The sequence below is a fragment of the Phoca vitulina genome, unplaced genomic scaffold (genome assembly GCF_004348235.1).
Source record: "Phoca vitulina isolate PV1807 unplaced genomic scaffold, GSC_HSeal_1.0 scaffold40, whole genome shotgun sequence".
In the NCBI taxonomy this organism is placed as follows: Eukaryota; Metazoa; Chordata; class Mammalia; order Carnivora; family Phocidae; genus Phoca; species Phoca vitulina.
Window position 1 is genome coordinate 8,625,304 of NW_022589743.1, and position 16,043 is coordinate 8,641,346.

A 16,043-nucleotide genomic window follows, 5' to 3' on the forward strand; every position below is an offset into this window, starting at 1 on the left:
TTCAGTTCACCTCAGGTCAGCTCAGGTGAGAAACTCAGTCTCTGAGGGACTCAAAAAAAATTATTATATTTTTTAGGTTGTACAGCTTTTCCCTACATATGGTGGGAGCAAAATTCTTTGCAGTTTTCCTCATCTTAATGAGAAGCAGATCTCCTGCTTCCTTTTCAAGAAACTTTCAAACAATTTTAACATGCCCCGCAAAACCCTGCACAGTCATATTTGCTTATCTGTCCAGCCAAATCTTGTGTCATTCTCCCCTCCTTCATTCACTATGCTCCAACAACAGTAATCTCTCAGTTCCTCAAATGTGCCAAGTTTTTCCCATCCCCAGAGCCTTTGCACATGCTGTTCGCTCAGCCTAGAGTGTTCTTCCCCATGTCCATACCTCCTTAACTGCAGTTCCTCCAGAGATCCTTTATCCCATACCCCCTATTCAAATTAGTACATAAATTACTTCCTCATTCTGTTTCACAGCTGGACAACACCCCATTATCTGGATATGTTGTTTTCAGTCAGTCCCCATTGGTGGTTATTTAGATTATTGCCAATCCTTTTTTTTTAACCGTTAATAATCTTGTACAGAAAACCTATCTGTGGGCTAAATTCCTAGAAGAATTGCTGGATTAAATGGTACATGGAGACAGTGAGGATAGTGCTTAAGAGTCTGGGCTTTGCCACCTGCCAGCCGTGTAACTTGGGCAAATGATTTCACCTTTCTGTGCCTCAGTTCCCTCATTTGTAAAATGGGGATGATCACAGTACCTTTTAATTGCCATGAGGCCTAACAGAGTTGGTACATGTGTAGTACTTGGAACAATGTCTACCACATAACCACTCAATAAATGTCAGCTGGTATTAATAACATTTAAGATTTTATGTAGATATTGACAAGTTCCCATAAATATGGGAAAAATTTATACTCCCATCAGTATGGGAATGACTGTCTCTCCACACTCTCAACAGTGTCTTATTAAACAACTTTTTAATCTCTGCTAACATGATATACATGGCATCTCATAATAGTTTAATTTGTATTTGTCTCATTAAGAGTGAAGTTAAGCATATTTTCATGTGTTTAAGTGCATTTGTCTTTCCTGTGTCCTGAATGTTCAGCATGTTCCCCAGACTCCTGTTTGTCACTGGCCTTGTTCTTACTGATTTGTAGTTCTTTGTGTGTTTGGGGATTTAGGCTTTGTCTGTGCTGTAAGTTACTCTTTCACAGTATTCAACACTTTTCTATCGTTGTACTTATTTCTATTTTTAACACTGTCTTTATTTATGGTTATGTTTTAAGGCTCCATAGACCAAGGTCCATCTTTATTTGTTCATCATTGCATATTGAACACAAAGCAAAATACTGAACACATAATAAATGATCAATACATATTTGATGAATGGGCCAAATACGACAAAGAGAATCTCGTTACGTAAATAGACTGGAAAACTGGAAGGAAAGTAGTTTGTACAAAAACACGATGAGTTTAGTTTTGGATATGTTGAGTTTTAGGTGACAGCTAAGTATGTATAATACTCTTACTTTGGCAAGATACTCATGAAGATTTTGGAGTCATCCCCATGAAGTGGTTGATTGGAAACAGATAATCTCTGATTGAAAGAATGTTATATGTGAGAGTCTATAGACAAACACTTCCAATCAGAAACAATTTCAAGTGATTATATTTGTCATAATAGTTTTAAGACAGATATGAAATAAAAAGGAAAAATAGAAACATTATATATTTACAAGAATAAAGCAAATGAGGAATGGAGAAAAAATTTAATGCCTTGGAATAATAATGATTATTGAAAAGTATTTAGATCTTGTTATAATTTTGCCCAAATCACTTACTGTGAAGAAATGAAATTCTTTCCTAATGGAAAGCTGAGTCTATCATAAGCATACAAGCTTATGGAAATCAAAAGTGCTCTTTTTGTATAAAGTAAGCTACTTGGTTTATCAGTATTGTGTTTTTCAGTTTATAATTGGACAGTGATTGTGTTTTCTAGTACTGAACTATCACTGAGAGATTATTACTATCAATTTAGCCTCCAATTCTGTTTTTCAGATTATAGTAGCTGCATGAAAAAGAAGAAACCATTCAGTCTTCTAAAAAGAAATGCTTATTTTTTCAGAACAGAGAATTTATCCTAAAATAAGCTGTACATATTATTTAACACAAAAGAATCATCTTTATGGCTACAGTCCTTCATTAACCATATTGACTAAAATGGATATGGATTAGTACCTTTAATAAGTCTGTTGTGAAGTTATAGTCCTTGTTTAATGGATTGTAAGAAATAATCAGGGGACTCCTGGGCGGCTCAGTTGGTTAAGCATCTGCCTTCAGCTCAGGTCATGATCCCAGGGTCCTGGGATCGAGCCCCTCATCAGGCTCCCTGCTTCTCCCTCTGCCTGCCGCTCCCCCTGCTCGCTCACTGTCTCTCTCTCTCTCTCTCTGACAAATAAATAAAATCTTTTAAAAGAAAAAGAAAGGGCAGGAATTCTATTCTGATGGCATAGAGAATGTGTGGTACTCCAATGTCAATGTTAATTTTTAAATGACGCTGTGGATTAAAAGATACCGAAGTGTACATTTTTTTCTCCTTTTCATGAAAAAAAAAAATCTGTGACTTAAAATCTAGAAGTATAGCTATAATGGTTGGACAAATAAATCATTTGGACAAAAACCTTAGTCCCATTAGAATGACTTTCTACTTAACTTTTAGCTGTCCTTTGCCTTATTGACTGGATATTCTGGGATTTCTGAGCATTTTTATCATGAAAGCAAGATTCTTCTGTACAGTCATGACATTCTCCCCTGCAGGCAAGGTGGTTGTCAGTGATCAATAAAATGATCTGTAACAAAAACGCAGAAAGTGTGAAAAAAGAAAATAAGTCCCCTCGAACCAGGGCAGCAGCGGACAACCATGGCCCATGCTGCTGGGCACATGCTGCCAGAAGAGATGGACATGGTGGTCACTTCAGGGGCTTGTAAGAAGCCAGTCATTCACTTATGCTGACTTCCCAGAAATTCTCATTTTTCTAATTAAAATAGGAACATTTATTCACTAAGAGAGCAAAGAAACTCCTAGGTGGCCTATGTTCATCAGCAAAGGAAACAGTTACAGAATGTTTAGCAAAGGTGTTATGTTATACAACTTGTGTTAATGGACTGGAAATAGATCTAAAATAAAGCTTTTCTTAATTATAAAAACAACATCTTCAAAACTGTTCTCAAAGAATATTCTTCAAGAAGTGAATGGTGACAGAGTAAGGTTTTATTTCATTCAAATAGTTACTGTTTGTGCATTTTTGCTCTGCCTCATGCTGAGACTTAGGGGAATGGAAGTCAGTGGTCTATTGTGGTAGCTCAGTTACTTTCCAAAGAAGTAGACTACCTGAGCCATGGAGTCTGTTCTTTTGTGCATTATACCCATCAATGGAGCCATAACAAGCCAGGATCAAAGGACTGATCCAAAAGGTCAATTAAAATCCTTAGCAGCAATGACGTGGATGGAACTGGAGGGTGTTATGCTGAGCAAAATAAGTCAATCAGAGAAAGACATGTATCATATGACCTCACTGATATGAGGAATTCTTAATCTCAGGAAACAAACTGAGGGTTGCTGGAGTGAGGGGGGGGGGTGGGAGGGAGGGGGTGGCTGGGTGATAGACATTGGGGAGGGTATGTGCTATGGTGAGCGCTGTGAATTGTGCAAGACTGTTGAATCACAGATCTGTACCTCTGAAATAAATAATGCAATATATGTTAAGAAAAAAAAGAAGAAGATAGCAGGAGGGGAAGAATGAAAGGGGGAAATCGGAGGGGTAGACAAACCATGAGAGACGATGGACTCTGAAAAACAAACTGAGGGTTCTAGAGGGGAGGGGGGTGGGGGGATGGGTTAGCCTGGTGATAGATATTAAAGAGGGCACATTCTGCATAGAGCACTGGGTGTTATGCACAAACAATGAATCATGGAACACTACATCAAAAACTAATGATGTAATGTATGGTGATTAACATAACAATAAAAATTTTAAAAAATCCTTAGCAGCATGCAGGGATATAGCAGAAGGATAGAAACCATTGTATTCTAGAGGCGTACCATCCATAGCTGCAACATAAAAGAATGTGGCTACTCAACATGGGCCTGTTCTCTTGATATGAGGACACAAATGTACTCATTTACAGAAATATGGCCAAATAATTTCTTGCTTACTTCAATCTGCATTTCTTTATAGCTCACTAACTACTCTCAAACCCATTACAGAAATGAAAGCTAAGTTTAGCAAATTGTTTGGCCATTTATGTTTAGTGCACAAAATTCTTAATGAACAAAATAAAATACCACAATCCATTGTAAATCACTTTGCTAAACTTTCAGACTTCACAAGGAATTTGGTCTTGTCCAGAAGCTACTTTCAAGCCCCTGCGGATCTGGCATTCAAGCACCAGTTCCCTGCAGAGCTGAGCGAAAGAATGTAAGGGAGCCAATCAAGGAAACTTTGAGCCAGAATAGACAAGCAGGGGCCATCTTGTCCATCCTTCTGCCTTCAGGCAAAAACCACCCCCTGCACCAAAAATTTTTGCTTGAATCCTGCTGACAAAAATGCTCACCCCATGTAAATGACAAGTCATAATCCAGTTAATGCAACTAAAGCAGATTGTTAACTGTTCGGGACTTATTTATTGTGTTCTAAAGATGCTGAGTCTGAAAGCTCATCTGAATTGTTTTAATTCCTCCTTTCAAGAAAATTATTTTGTACAAGAAATGTACTCAAATAATTGTAAAGATGTGGGAAGTTTGCATCCAGGAAATAAAGTTATCTTTATCATCTTATTAAGTGTATTTTTGGTTTCCCTTCACTCTAGATCTACCTTATGGGTGGGAGGAAGCTTACACAGCAGATGGAATCAAGTACTTCATCAAGTAAGTACAAGCATCTCAACCAAGTAAGCAATTTCCTTCACATCTGGAGAGAACCTGGAAGTTGCAGAATAATCAGCAAAACCAAGAATCCCTCTTGGAGGTTACAAAAATTAGTAACAAGAAATGAAGCCTCACCATTTTCATTTCATGTGATTTAAATGCTAATATCAGATATCGTTTAGGGGGTGAAAAACTAGTAATTATTTCAAGGGAAACAGCAAAAAGTTGGAACAAGATCGTAATTTGAACTTAAATGTTGGCTGCCTGAATTCACTTCTGACTAAAAGTATTAATACTTATGAGAAGTTAATATCTAATGAAAAAATCAATTTGTATATCTTAACACTTCTTCATACTTAATACAATAATACTAATAATCAGCATTTTTAGTGCTTTACAGTATACATAGTTCATTCATTCTGCAAATATATTTTGAGCATTTGCTGTGTGCCAGGCAATGTACCATGCCTTGAAGATTCAGTAGTAAAATATACAGACTAGTTCTCTGATGTCATGGAATTTATATAATAGTAGGAAAGATAATAAATAACAAGATAAACGAGGCATAATATGAACAAACCCTGTCTAAGTGGATTCTCAGAACACCTTTTGAGGTATGTATGCCTTATTTTTGCTGTTTTTTTTTTTTTTTTTTTTTTTTTTTAAAGATTTGTTTATTTGACAGAGAGAGATAGCGAGAGAAGGAACACAAGCAGGGGGAGTGGGAGAGGGAGAAGCAGGCTTCCCGCAGCGCAGGGAGCCCGATGTGGGGCTCGATCCCAGGACCCTGGAATCATGACCTGAGCCGAAGGCAGACGCTTAACGACTGAGCCACCCAGGCGCCCCTATTTTTGCTGTTTTATGGATGAAAAACATAAGAGCTTGCAGCAGTTGCCCAAAAATCCACAGCTACTAAATTACCAAATCAGAATAGAATCAAAGTCTTTTGACTCCAGGATTCTACTATACTGGACTGCCAATGATAGAGACATGTCTTTGAAAGCTTCAATAGCAATACATATTCTGTCTACTGAACTGGTTAGTTTTATCCTGGACAAAGCAGACTGATCTACTCTGTTCTGGGCAGCTCCTTTCATGTCAGAATTGACATTATAAGAACACAAATGGGAATCCCAAAGACTCTTGAAACCTAAAAGACTCCCTTTATTGTCCTTTCTAGCAATGTATTCTTGTTATACATTTGGAGAGGAAAGGGGAGATATGTCCTTGATGTCCTTTCAGTTGTACAAGTATTTTCCAAAGCAATATCCAAATTCTGGATTCCCAAGCTCTGTCACTTCACACGGGTTCCTATACCCTCTTCACCTCAGTTTTCTCATCATAAAGTAAGGGAAGTATTGCCTACTTCATAGAGTTGTTAAATGTTAAGCTCCTAGCATAGAACTTTGAACATAGTAGATGCCCAGTAGTCATCATTAATTTACAATATGGAGAAGCCCATAATGGTGGTGGGGGGGACATGAAAAATCATATGACCATTGAAAACAGTGAGAATTCAAAAGCTTCTTATTTAAAAAGATTTGAGGAAAAAAAAAAACTAACGATAAACCTGGCAATGTGTTTTTGTGGTGTATTTTCTTCTTGTGGTCTCTAGCAAAAAGTAATAAAGCAAAGGCGTAGTATATAATGTATGGAAAAGGGACTTTTGGAATAGAGAACCCAGGAATCCCATGCAGGGATTACATTTAGCACCATACTCTTCACTTTCAGAATCATGTCTCTTCTGGAAGGAGAGTTGTGCCCTGATACGCTGGGTTTACTATGTTGAGTTCCTGGAAGATTTGAATCAGGGTACTGTAGACGTGGCAGGAAAAAGAAAAACCACATTCACGTTTTCATTGGGTTTTTTTCTCATATTAACTTTGTAATGATTAAGGGAAAAGATGTAGGGGGGAGGAATGAGCATTTAATTTTTTTTAAAGATTTATTATTTTGAGAGAGAGAGCACACGTGAGCAGGGGGAGGGGCAGAGGGAAAGAATCTCAAGCAGACTCCATGCTGAGCACAGAACCTGATGTAGGGCTCAATCTCACAACCCCAAGTGCATGACCTAAGCCGAAATCAAGAGTCAGACCCTTAACTGACTGAGCCACTCAGGTGCCCTGAGAATGAGCATTTACTGGGCACAACCTGATGCTCGGTAACTAGGCGTATGTTAGGTGTACTTTTCTATGCATTGTATCACTTAATTCTGCTAACAGTGTGGAAAATGGACACCGCTTGGCTCTTATTAGGGTGGTATTATGATGGTGGTGAGCTGCATCCTGCCTTCAGCCATGCCTGTCTCCTAGAAAGTCCCCAAAAGAAGTGCCTGATCAAAGGAAGGCAAACTAGCATTCAATTATTTACTGGGGTTCTCGTTCAAAGGCCTTTGAAAAACATCAGTAAATGAGTCTAGACCCTGTGGGGACTCCTTTGCCTCAGTCGGCTGTCAGTATATCCTAACCCAAAGCTGAGTGTCACCGCCTGACTAGTGCCATGTGAGGAAAGGACACCAAAAGCACAACCACTGACCACCAAAGACAAGGAGGGAGCAAGAGATGGCCAGCCAAAGGGTGAGTGTTTCCCATTGCCGGGTGCCCAGCTGGCTTAAACAGCTCTGTCTAGCAGACCAGAACAACAGTCTTGGGCTGGGCTCCTCCTACAAGGAAGACTAGCATCCAAGGAGAGGAAAGGAGAGAAAAAAGAGTAAACAAATCGTTTACCCTGAGGTCTAACTCACAGTCCTGTGGAAGGAACAGAAAGAGACACTACGTTTATGTAGTCTACTCCAACATAGAAAATATATCCTTTAGACCTAAACCTAAATATATTCTTTAAACCTGTCTTTTGGAAGCCCATCAGTTCTCTTCCTTGACCTTAACCTTGACTTACAAAGAAAGCAGAAAAGAGATAAGATAGGTTTGTTCCCCAAAGGACAATGGTGGATATCATTGTATCACCATTACAGTTGGAGAAACTATGTGGAAAAGAGGCTAACTTGGTCAAAGCCATGCAGTAGTAAAATTGCAGAGCTGAGGTAAGTAAAGCCAGCCCCCAACACACATACATAAACACACACACACACACACACACCCATGCTTTACCACCTCCACCTCCTTATTTTAATGTAGTATGTTTCCATGTGACAAGAAAGATTTTAAACAAATCTTGATTTAGGGAGAGCTCCTTACTTTATCCATTTTTAAGCAGCAGAATAGAAACTTAGTTCTAAGAATACTTAGTTATCTCCTGGAGATTAGAAAGGCCAAATAGTAAAGATAAGAAAAGCTAATACTGTACCAGTGCTTCCTTTACTCAGCCTTGTGGAGGAACGGGCTGCTTGCCTGAGTTAGGTTTTTCTGCTAGAAGTTAACCCCATTCAAGCACCAGCATTTATTTTAGCTTGACTATTCTTGATCCAAGTTTTACTTAATAAGTGTTGCATACTTCCCTGCCTTCTTACAATGAGGCTACTAAAGAAAATCTTTATGAATGTCAGTCTTATGCATAATATAGTGAGTTCTGCAGGGGGAGGGTAAGCTCTTTAAACTAGAATGGGACCCAGCTGTCATCTCTTGCGGCTCTCAGTGGGCCTGGCCATCTCCTTACCCCCATTCTCCTTTCTTATCTTTTACACACCTCACCCTCTTCCCCAGGAGTTTCTCAACTGAGGACAGGACGCCAGATCATCAAACTAATTTGAATTGCTTGTAAATAGCTCTTGGGTGTGGGCCTATAGGGGTTTGTGTGAGTCAAGTTCAGGAGTTCTGGTGCGTGGAGCTGATTATAGGAAAGCCATCTGATAGAGGGGAAAGAAGAGCCTGAGCTTTGGATTTGGAAAAACTTGGGTCCAAATGCGGGTGTCTCCACAGGATAGCTGAACGACCTCGGGCATGTTTACTTAAGCTCTCTGAGCTTTAATTCTCCATATTTACAGAATGGAAAGAATATTAGCACTCCGTAGGGTTCTTGCCTAGAATGAATGAGCTTACGTATGTGAAACACCTATCATAGCTCCTGACCCAAAGTACACACTTCCAGCCAAGTTTAGCTGTCCTCACTCCCTCCCCTCACTCTTAACATTTTGGTGGGGGTACTTCCTGGCTCTTAGCTGCTGGGTTCAGACAGGTGATGTTGCCACATTCATAATGGCTGCATACACAAGCATCCATTGTGTGTCCTTCTTGGAACTATGTAGCTTTTTTGTCTTATTTTTTCATCTTCATCCTACCATTTACCCCAGCTGAAATTTTGAACCTGGATAACCTTAGCTTTTGAGGTAGGAGTAGTTCATTTACCAGGTTAATGTACTTTGGAGGCAGGAAATAGCAAGTAATGAACTCAGGTCATTGCCTCTCTTACCTTTACTTAAAAAGAACAGGTTGAAATTGCCCTTCCAGAACACCGGAGGAGATAATGGTCTGTATACATATAATCTCTTCCCTGAAATTGACACCTGTCACTGTCTTCCCGGAAATTGAATTGTTCCATCTGATGGAAGCCAAGCCTCAGGCAAAGGAATAACTGTCAGTGCTGTCCCAAGAACGCCCAGACGAATATAGTCCTCATTGAATATTCCTGCACATGTCCATTGCACACCTAATAATACTTTGTAGTCATCTACTTAAGTTCTGATGCAAGAGAAGAAAGCATTTTACCTGGCATAAACAAATTTAATCAAAATGTTGGCATTGCTAGAGCCAGCATTTCACAGAACTAACAAAACATGTGTGTCTGTATATATGTGTGTGTGTGTGTGTATCAATATGTGTATGTAATATGCATATAGGCAGGGCTTGCCTCACTTGCGCTATATGTGTGTATATATATATATATATATATGCATGCACACACCAGTGCATTCAAAGGAAAACTTTCATATTTTTTCCTTAGAGAGTTGCAGCATTCTTAAATTTAACAACAAGGGGCGCCTGGGTGGCTCAGTCGTTAAGCGTCTGCCTTCAGCTCAGGTCATGATCCCAGGGTCCTGGGATCGAGCTCCGCATTGGGCTCCCTGCTCCTCGGGAAGCCTGCTTCTCCCTCTCCCACTCCCCCTGCTTGTGTTCCCTCTCTCGCTGTGTCTGTCTCTGTCAAATAAATAAATAGAATCTTTAAAAATAACAATTAAAAAATAAATAAATAAATTTAACGACAAATGTCAGTTACCTTGATGGTGCTATGATGAAATTATCTGATTAACTTAACCATTTTCCCACCCAGTTTCTTCCCTTTGAAAGTTGTATACTATTACAGATTTATAGTAGTCCTTTGATATGACTCCACTTTAAAATGTGTTATAAAATTTAACAAAATTATTGAGAGTTATGTTTAATAGTAAAACTTAATTTTTACAAATTAGACATTACTGCTACATTGCTTTCATTGTGTTTTCTTTTTCTATTGAAAAACTCAGATTCACTGTGATTAATGATCGTGATTGTTAATTCTATTGCTGCATGATAAATTTCTCCCAAATTTTGCAGCTTAAAACAGTAAACATTTTCTCACCCAGTTTCAGAGGGTCAAGAATCCAGGTGTGGTTTTACTGGATCATTCTGGCTCTTTCTCTCTAGGTTTCTCATGAAGTTATGATCAAGCTATTAGCCAAGACTAGGGATTGAAGAGTGCCTTAGTGGGGCTGGTATATTTTTTCCAAGCTCACACATCTGGCTGTTGGCAGGAGGCTTCAGTTCCTCACCAAAACGTGGACCTTTCTCCTTAGGACTGCACACAACAAGATGGCAGGCTTCCCCCAAAACAAGAGACAAGAGAAAGAGTGAGAACAAGAGAAATATGAAGACCAAAGCTTTATAACCAATCTTAAAAGTGAGTGATATACCATCACTCCTGCCATATGCTATTGGTCACAGAGACCAACCCTGGTACAATGTAGAAGAGTGAGAATGCCAAAAGGTGAGGATCACTGGGACCTGGCTTAAAGGATGCCTACCACAATGCTATTTCACAATATATGTAAAATATATATTGTATTTATACACACACACACACACACACACACACATATATAGTTTGTATATATCATATATAAACATATATGTTTCCATGTGTATATATGTATGTTATATATATATGTGTATACATCTGTGTAAGTAATACATCTGTATAAGTAATACAGATATCTCAGTATTAGACACTTGCTTCAGACATGGAATGATACTATGTATAGTGATTAGTGAGTTTTCCAGTAGGTATAATCATTTGTTTTTAAAAGTTACTTAAACTTATAATTCTCCACGTGTTCATTTGTGCTGATACACCTTCAATGTGAGATCTCTCCTCATGTTATAAAAACTTCATCCATTACATAGGAAGAAGTATACTTACAACATTAAAATGCCTATCAGTAGAACCTAGGAAGTCAGTAATTTCTGAATAAAACAAAAGTGTCGGTCTAGAGCAGGGAAGGCAAATAGATTTCAACTCACTGTCTCAAGCATGGTTTGGGGAAATATTCTAAGCTGTGTTCATCCTCAGTGATGTCTGATCAGTTAGGTGTTTGCTGTGGCTGCAGAGGGGAAGAGGTGTAGGGGACACGTGCCACATCTTTGCAATCTTTGGTCTTCTAGAATATTTTGCTAATGCAGAAACTCTGCCAGGATGAGCAGTAATAATACAAAGAGTAGGTTGAAACAATGAAATAAACAATGACAAGCCACCCAGAGAAGTTCTTATAAGATAGTATTTAAAAGCTTTGCCTTAATGACTCTAAAAGATTAATGATTTCTGGTAGGCATGGCTTTCTTCATTTCTCTCCAGTCAGAGAAATTAATGACCCTAGATGATTGTCTTCATTGACTTGAGGTAGGACATCCTATTAGGTTGTTCCCAGGTAGGAAAGAATGTGGATCACAGCCTGTGTTTGAATAAGACTTTGCCATTGTCAGCCTACTGTATTAATTAAAGGCTTAAGTTACATTGTGTCCTCTCATTTATAAAATAGAAAACACAAAAGAGAAAAATTAGAGGTTATGTTTTCTTGCCCCCTAACTTTATTTTACAAGTATAGCCTATGCTGGGTAATTCTAATGTAATTACAAATTAGGGTGATTGGAGGGGAGGGTGAGAGGAACGGATGGTTTCTGGAATGGAAATAATAAGCTGCTGCTTTTGACTTTTCCTAAATCCTTGGCAGATTAGTTTAGCTCTTCTTTAGTGGACACTGTCAGGAGCCCGCCTTCTGAGGACCTCATTAATTTGGCTGCTTTGATTCATTTTGGGTGAGTTAAGAAATATCTATTCACAAACGACTCTAAGTCTAAGGCTCACTTGATGAGGCATTAGGATAATTTCTATGCACCTAACTAAAGCATAGATAAGGAGAGCGCATGTTAGCTCCTCACTATCCTCTATGTGCATGAGAATCCTGAGCATTTCATTCTTCATGAGACTGTAATGAAGAAATCAAAAGATGGCTTGAAGGAGGAAATATTTTGTCCCCAAACACTTCTTAGTTATGAATAAATTGTATTGAAACCACTGGTTTGGATGTAGCCATCCAGGTGACGGCTGGCTTAGAATATCCAGTAACTAGTACAGTGCCTGGTATGTATAGGGACTAAATAAATATTTATCAAATGCATGAAGACTGTCATTGCCAATTTGGGGAAGCAATTGGTGAGAAAAAAAAAAAAATACAGACTGTAATGTCAGACAGACCTGGGTTCTAGTGTTTACGCACCACTTATGAGTGTGACCTTGGTATAATTGATATTGTGTTCAATTGTTTGTTCCCCCTTTTCTCATTCAAAAAAGAAGAATGGTAGTTTATATCTCCTAGGCTTGTTTTGAGAATTGAATAAAATAAGGGGGGAGGGGGTAAGCCCCTGGCAAAACACCTGGCACATGGTGAGCGTTGAACAGGGGTTAGTCCTCCCTCCCTCCCTTTATTTTATAGTACTGCTATTGGACAGTGGAGGGGCCGTAAATGACAACATTTGCACAGCTGCAAATAGAAACCACTAGCCAAAACTTACACTTAACGCCACTCGCTGGCCAGTCAGAAGCCCTATGACAGGAGCAGAGAGGTTGCATTGCTCAGGAGCCTGAGACAGCTAGCTCTGGATTTTCTATAAATACCTACGAAGGGGTGTAGCAGTGCGGAGCGCTGTAAGAGCAACTGTCATTTAAACGAAAGGCCAGCCAGCTGGCTTAGGTCGTTCAGAATGGCAAAGCCCACGGAAATGAATAAAACATCCAGATCTAGATAGCCAGCATCCAGCTCTCCACCCCCTACCCCCATTTAACCAATGACAGGTATGACTGAGGCATAAAGCATGTTTTTTAGCATTTTATTGGGATACTGTAAGCAAATCCTCTGGGATTGCAAGAAGTACTTGGGAAATTCATCACCTTTCTGTGGTTATACTTTTATTTAGCCGGATGTGGAACTGTCTCTGCCTCCAGGACCCTTTATTTAAGTTAATTAACAAATACTGACTCTTTTGTCAAACATTTTCCTTCCAAATTCGGTTGCTTTATCAGTCTGCTAGGACTGCCAAGACTAAGTGGCTTAAAGAGCAGAAATTTATTTTCTCATAGTTCTGGAGGCCAGAAGTCCAAGGTGAAGATGCCATCAGGATATCTGGTAAGGCCTTTCTTCCTAGGATATAGACTGCTACCTTCTCACTGTGTCCTCACGTGGCCTGTTGTCCATGTGTGCACAGAGAGATCGAGCTCTGGTGTCTCTTCCTCTTCTTACGAGGACACCAGTCCCACTGGACCCAGGGCCTCACCTCCATGACCTCATCTAACTTTACCTCCCTAAAGGCCTATTTCCCAATATAGCCCACATTATGGGTTAGGGCTTCAATATATGAATTGGAGGGGGTAGGGGCACAATTCAGTTCACAACAGTTGCTTCTTTCTTAAACTACTTTCCATAAATTCTCCAGCACCTTCTTTTTCTTTATCCAGTAATCTCCATTACAGTGCAGTATATCATTTTCCTATACATTTCTTATACATTTACCAAGTTTTAGGCACACCTGCAAGAATTAATCCAAACTAGTGCCTTTTTCCTTGTGCCCTAGTCTTTAGTAGATGAAGCAGCTAAGGGGAGGAGGAGTGTGGAAAGGAGAATAATGACCTCCTCCCCACCAACGATGTCCTCATGTTAATCTCCACAACCTTTGAATACATTAGGTTACATGGTAAAGGGGCATAAAGGTTGCACGTGGAATTAGGGCTGCTAATCAGCTGGTCTTAAAATAGGGAGATTATCCTGGATTATCCAGGTGGGTCCACTCTAATCACATGAGTCCTTAACAGTGGAAGAGGGAGGCAGAAGAAGAGGGTCAGAGAAAGAGATATGATAATGGAAGCAGGGACAGACAGGCTATGTTTCTGGCTTCGAAGATGGGGGCTACAAACACAGAATGTGGGTGGCCTTTAAGCTGGGAAAGCAAGGAAACGAAATCTCCCCTAGAGCCTCCAGAAAGGAACATTAGCCTTGCCAACACTTTGATTTTAGCCCAGTAAGAGCCATGTCGGACTTCTGAGCTACAGAACTGTAAGCCAGTGAATTTGTGTTGTTTAAAGCCACTAAATTTTATGTGTCAATTTGTTACTTCACCAATAGAAAACTAATACAGGGAGTCGAAGGTAGAGGGGAGAGGGTAATGATTATGACTTGGACCTAGAATGTGTCAGGCATGGAACTAGAGGATTTATGTGTGTTATCTCTTAACACTATTGAGGCATGTGTTACATGTTTTCTACATTAGGAAACTGAGACTGGGAGTTTAAGTAACTTTTTTTAAGACACACAGTAACCTAGTTAGACATGGGCGATCGGGGATTTCAAACCAGGTCTGCATAGTCTGTACGGAAGAATAGTAACCCTGGTCTGCGTCTAAGCCCTGGTTCTGCTACTGTGTGAACTAAGGGTGCTTGAATACCCCAGCCTCGGTTTCTTCAGTTGTTAAACTTGTAGAGACAAGTTAGGTTTATGAGCTTTGTATGAAAAGCAAATTGGGAAATTAGTGTCAAAACACATTGTAAAGTACAAAATGCTTATCTGATGTCATGTCTGATCCAGCTGCCACTTACCTAAACATCCCTCTCAAATGAATGATCTAGGACAGTGAGGGGGCTGGAGGGTCTTCTTAGATCCTAACCTGAACTTTGTTACTTAGCATCAGCATTAACCAGGCCCCTTTATGAAAAATCTTCATCCTTTTGTTGGGTGTTGGATGGCTAGAAACATGGCTTTGGCTGCATCCTGAGTTATTTCAGAGGCTGAAAACTCCAGGGTAGTAAAATCACTTCAATAATGGTGAGAGAATTGAGGGGTAACGTGAGTTCTTAGCCATCCCTTACCATCAAGTTTGTCTTTGGTAGCATTTTATACTAACACAATATTTGTTTAGCTAACAATAGTATTTGTTCAATGTAAACAATTATGACTTAAATCCTGGGATTTGAGTAAGTTTACATATGACTCTGGCTATATAGCAAATAAACTCTAATCAAAATTGTTTGGATTATCATAGTGGTTCAGTTATTACCTACCACCAAATATATGAATAGACCTTTTCAGGTTACTTGGCTATGAGAATATTGGTGAAGAGGGTTAGTAGTCCTGGTTATTTGATGACTTTTAGGCTATATAAATCAATTGAACTCTTTCCTGATAAAGTAGAGTCTCTATATACATATTTCTGAATCACTTAGGGTGAGGCTGCTGCATTATCACATCTGAAGATAGTTTTTTTTTTTAAAGATTTTAATTATTCATTTGTTTGACACAGAGAGACACAGCAAGAGAGGGAACACAAGCAGGGGGAGTGGGAGAGGGAGAAGCAGGCTTCCCGTGGAGCAGGGAGCCCGATGCAGGGCTCCATCCCAGGACCCCGGGACCACGACCTGAGCCAAAGGCAGACGCTCAATGACTGAGCCACCCAGGCGCCTCTGAAGATAGTTTTATCTGGTCCTCAATCATAAATAAGCTAGTCTACCACGTTTGAGCATTTTTTACATGTGGTATGATAATAATAATACCAGTGAAAAGTCTGGTGGATCTATGCATCAGACATTTATTGACCCTCGTTTTCTGTGAGCCTGACACCGAGATTGTAAAGACCCCT

General features: G+C 39.5%; 1 protein-coding gene across 4 annotated transcripts in view; it reads left to right on the top strand.

Moving 5' to 3' along the window:
- Window positions 1-16,043, top strand: part of STXBP4 (syntaxin binding protein 4) — a 222,109-nt gene that overhangs the window by 147,788 nt on the left and 58,278 nt on the right. For all 4 annotated transcript variants that reach the window (XM_032429268.1, XM_032429269.1, XM_032429266.1 and 1 more), the window contains one exon: window positions 4,878-4,935. In XM_032429268.1, coding sequence (XP_032285159.1) covers window positions 4,878-4,935 — 58 coding nt within the window. The remainder of the gene's footprint in view (window positions 1-4,877; window positions 4,936-16,043) is intronic.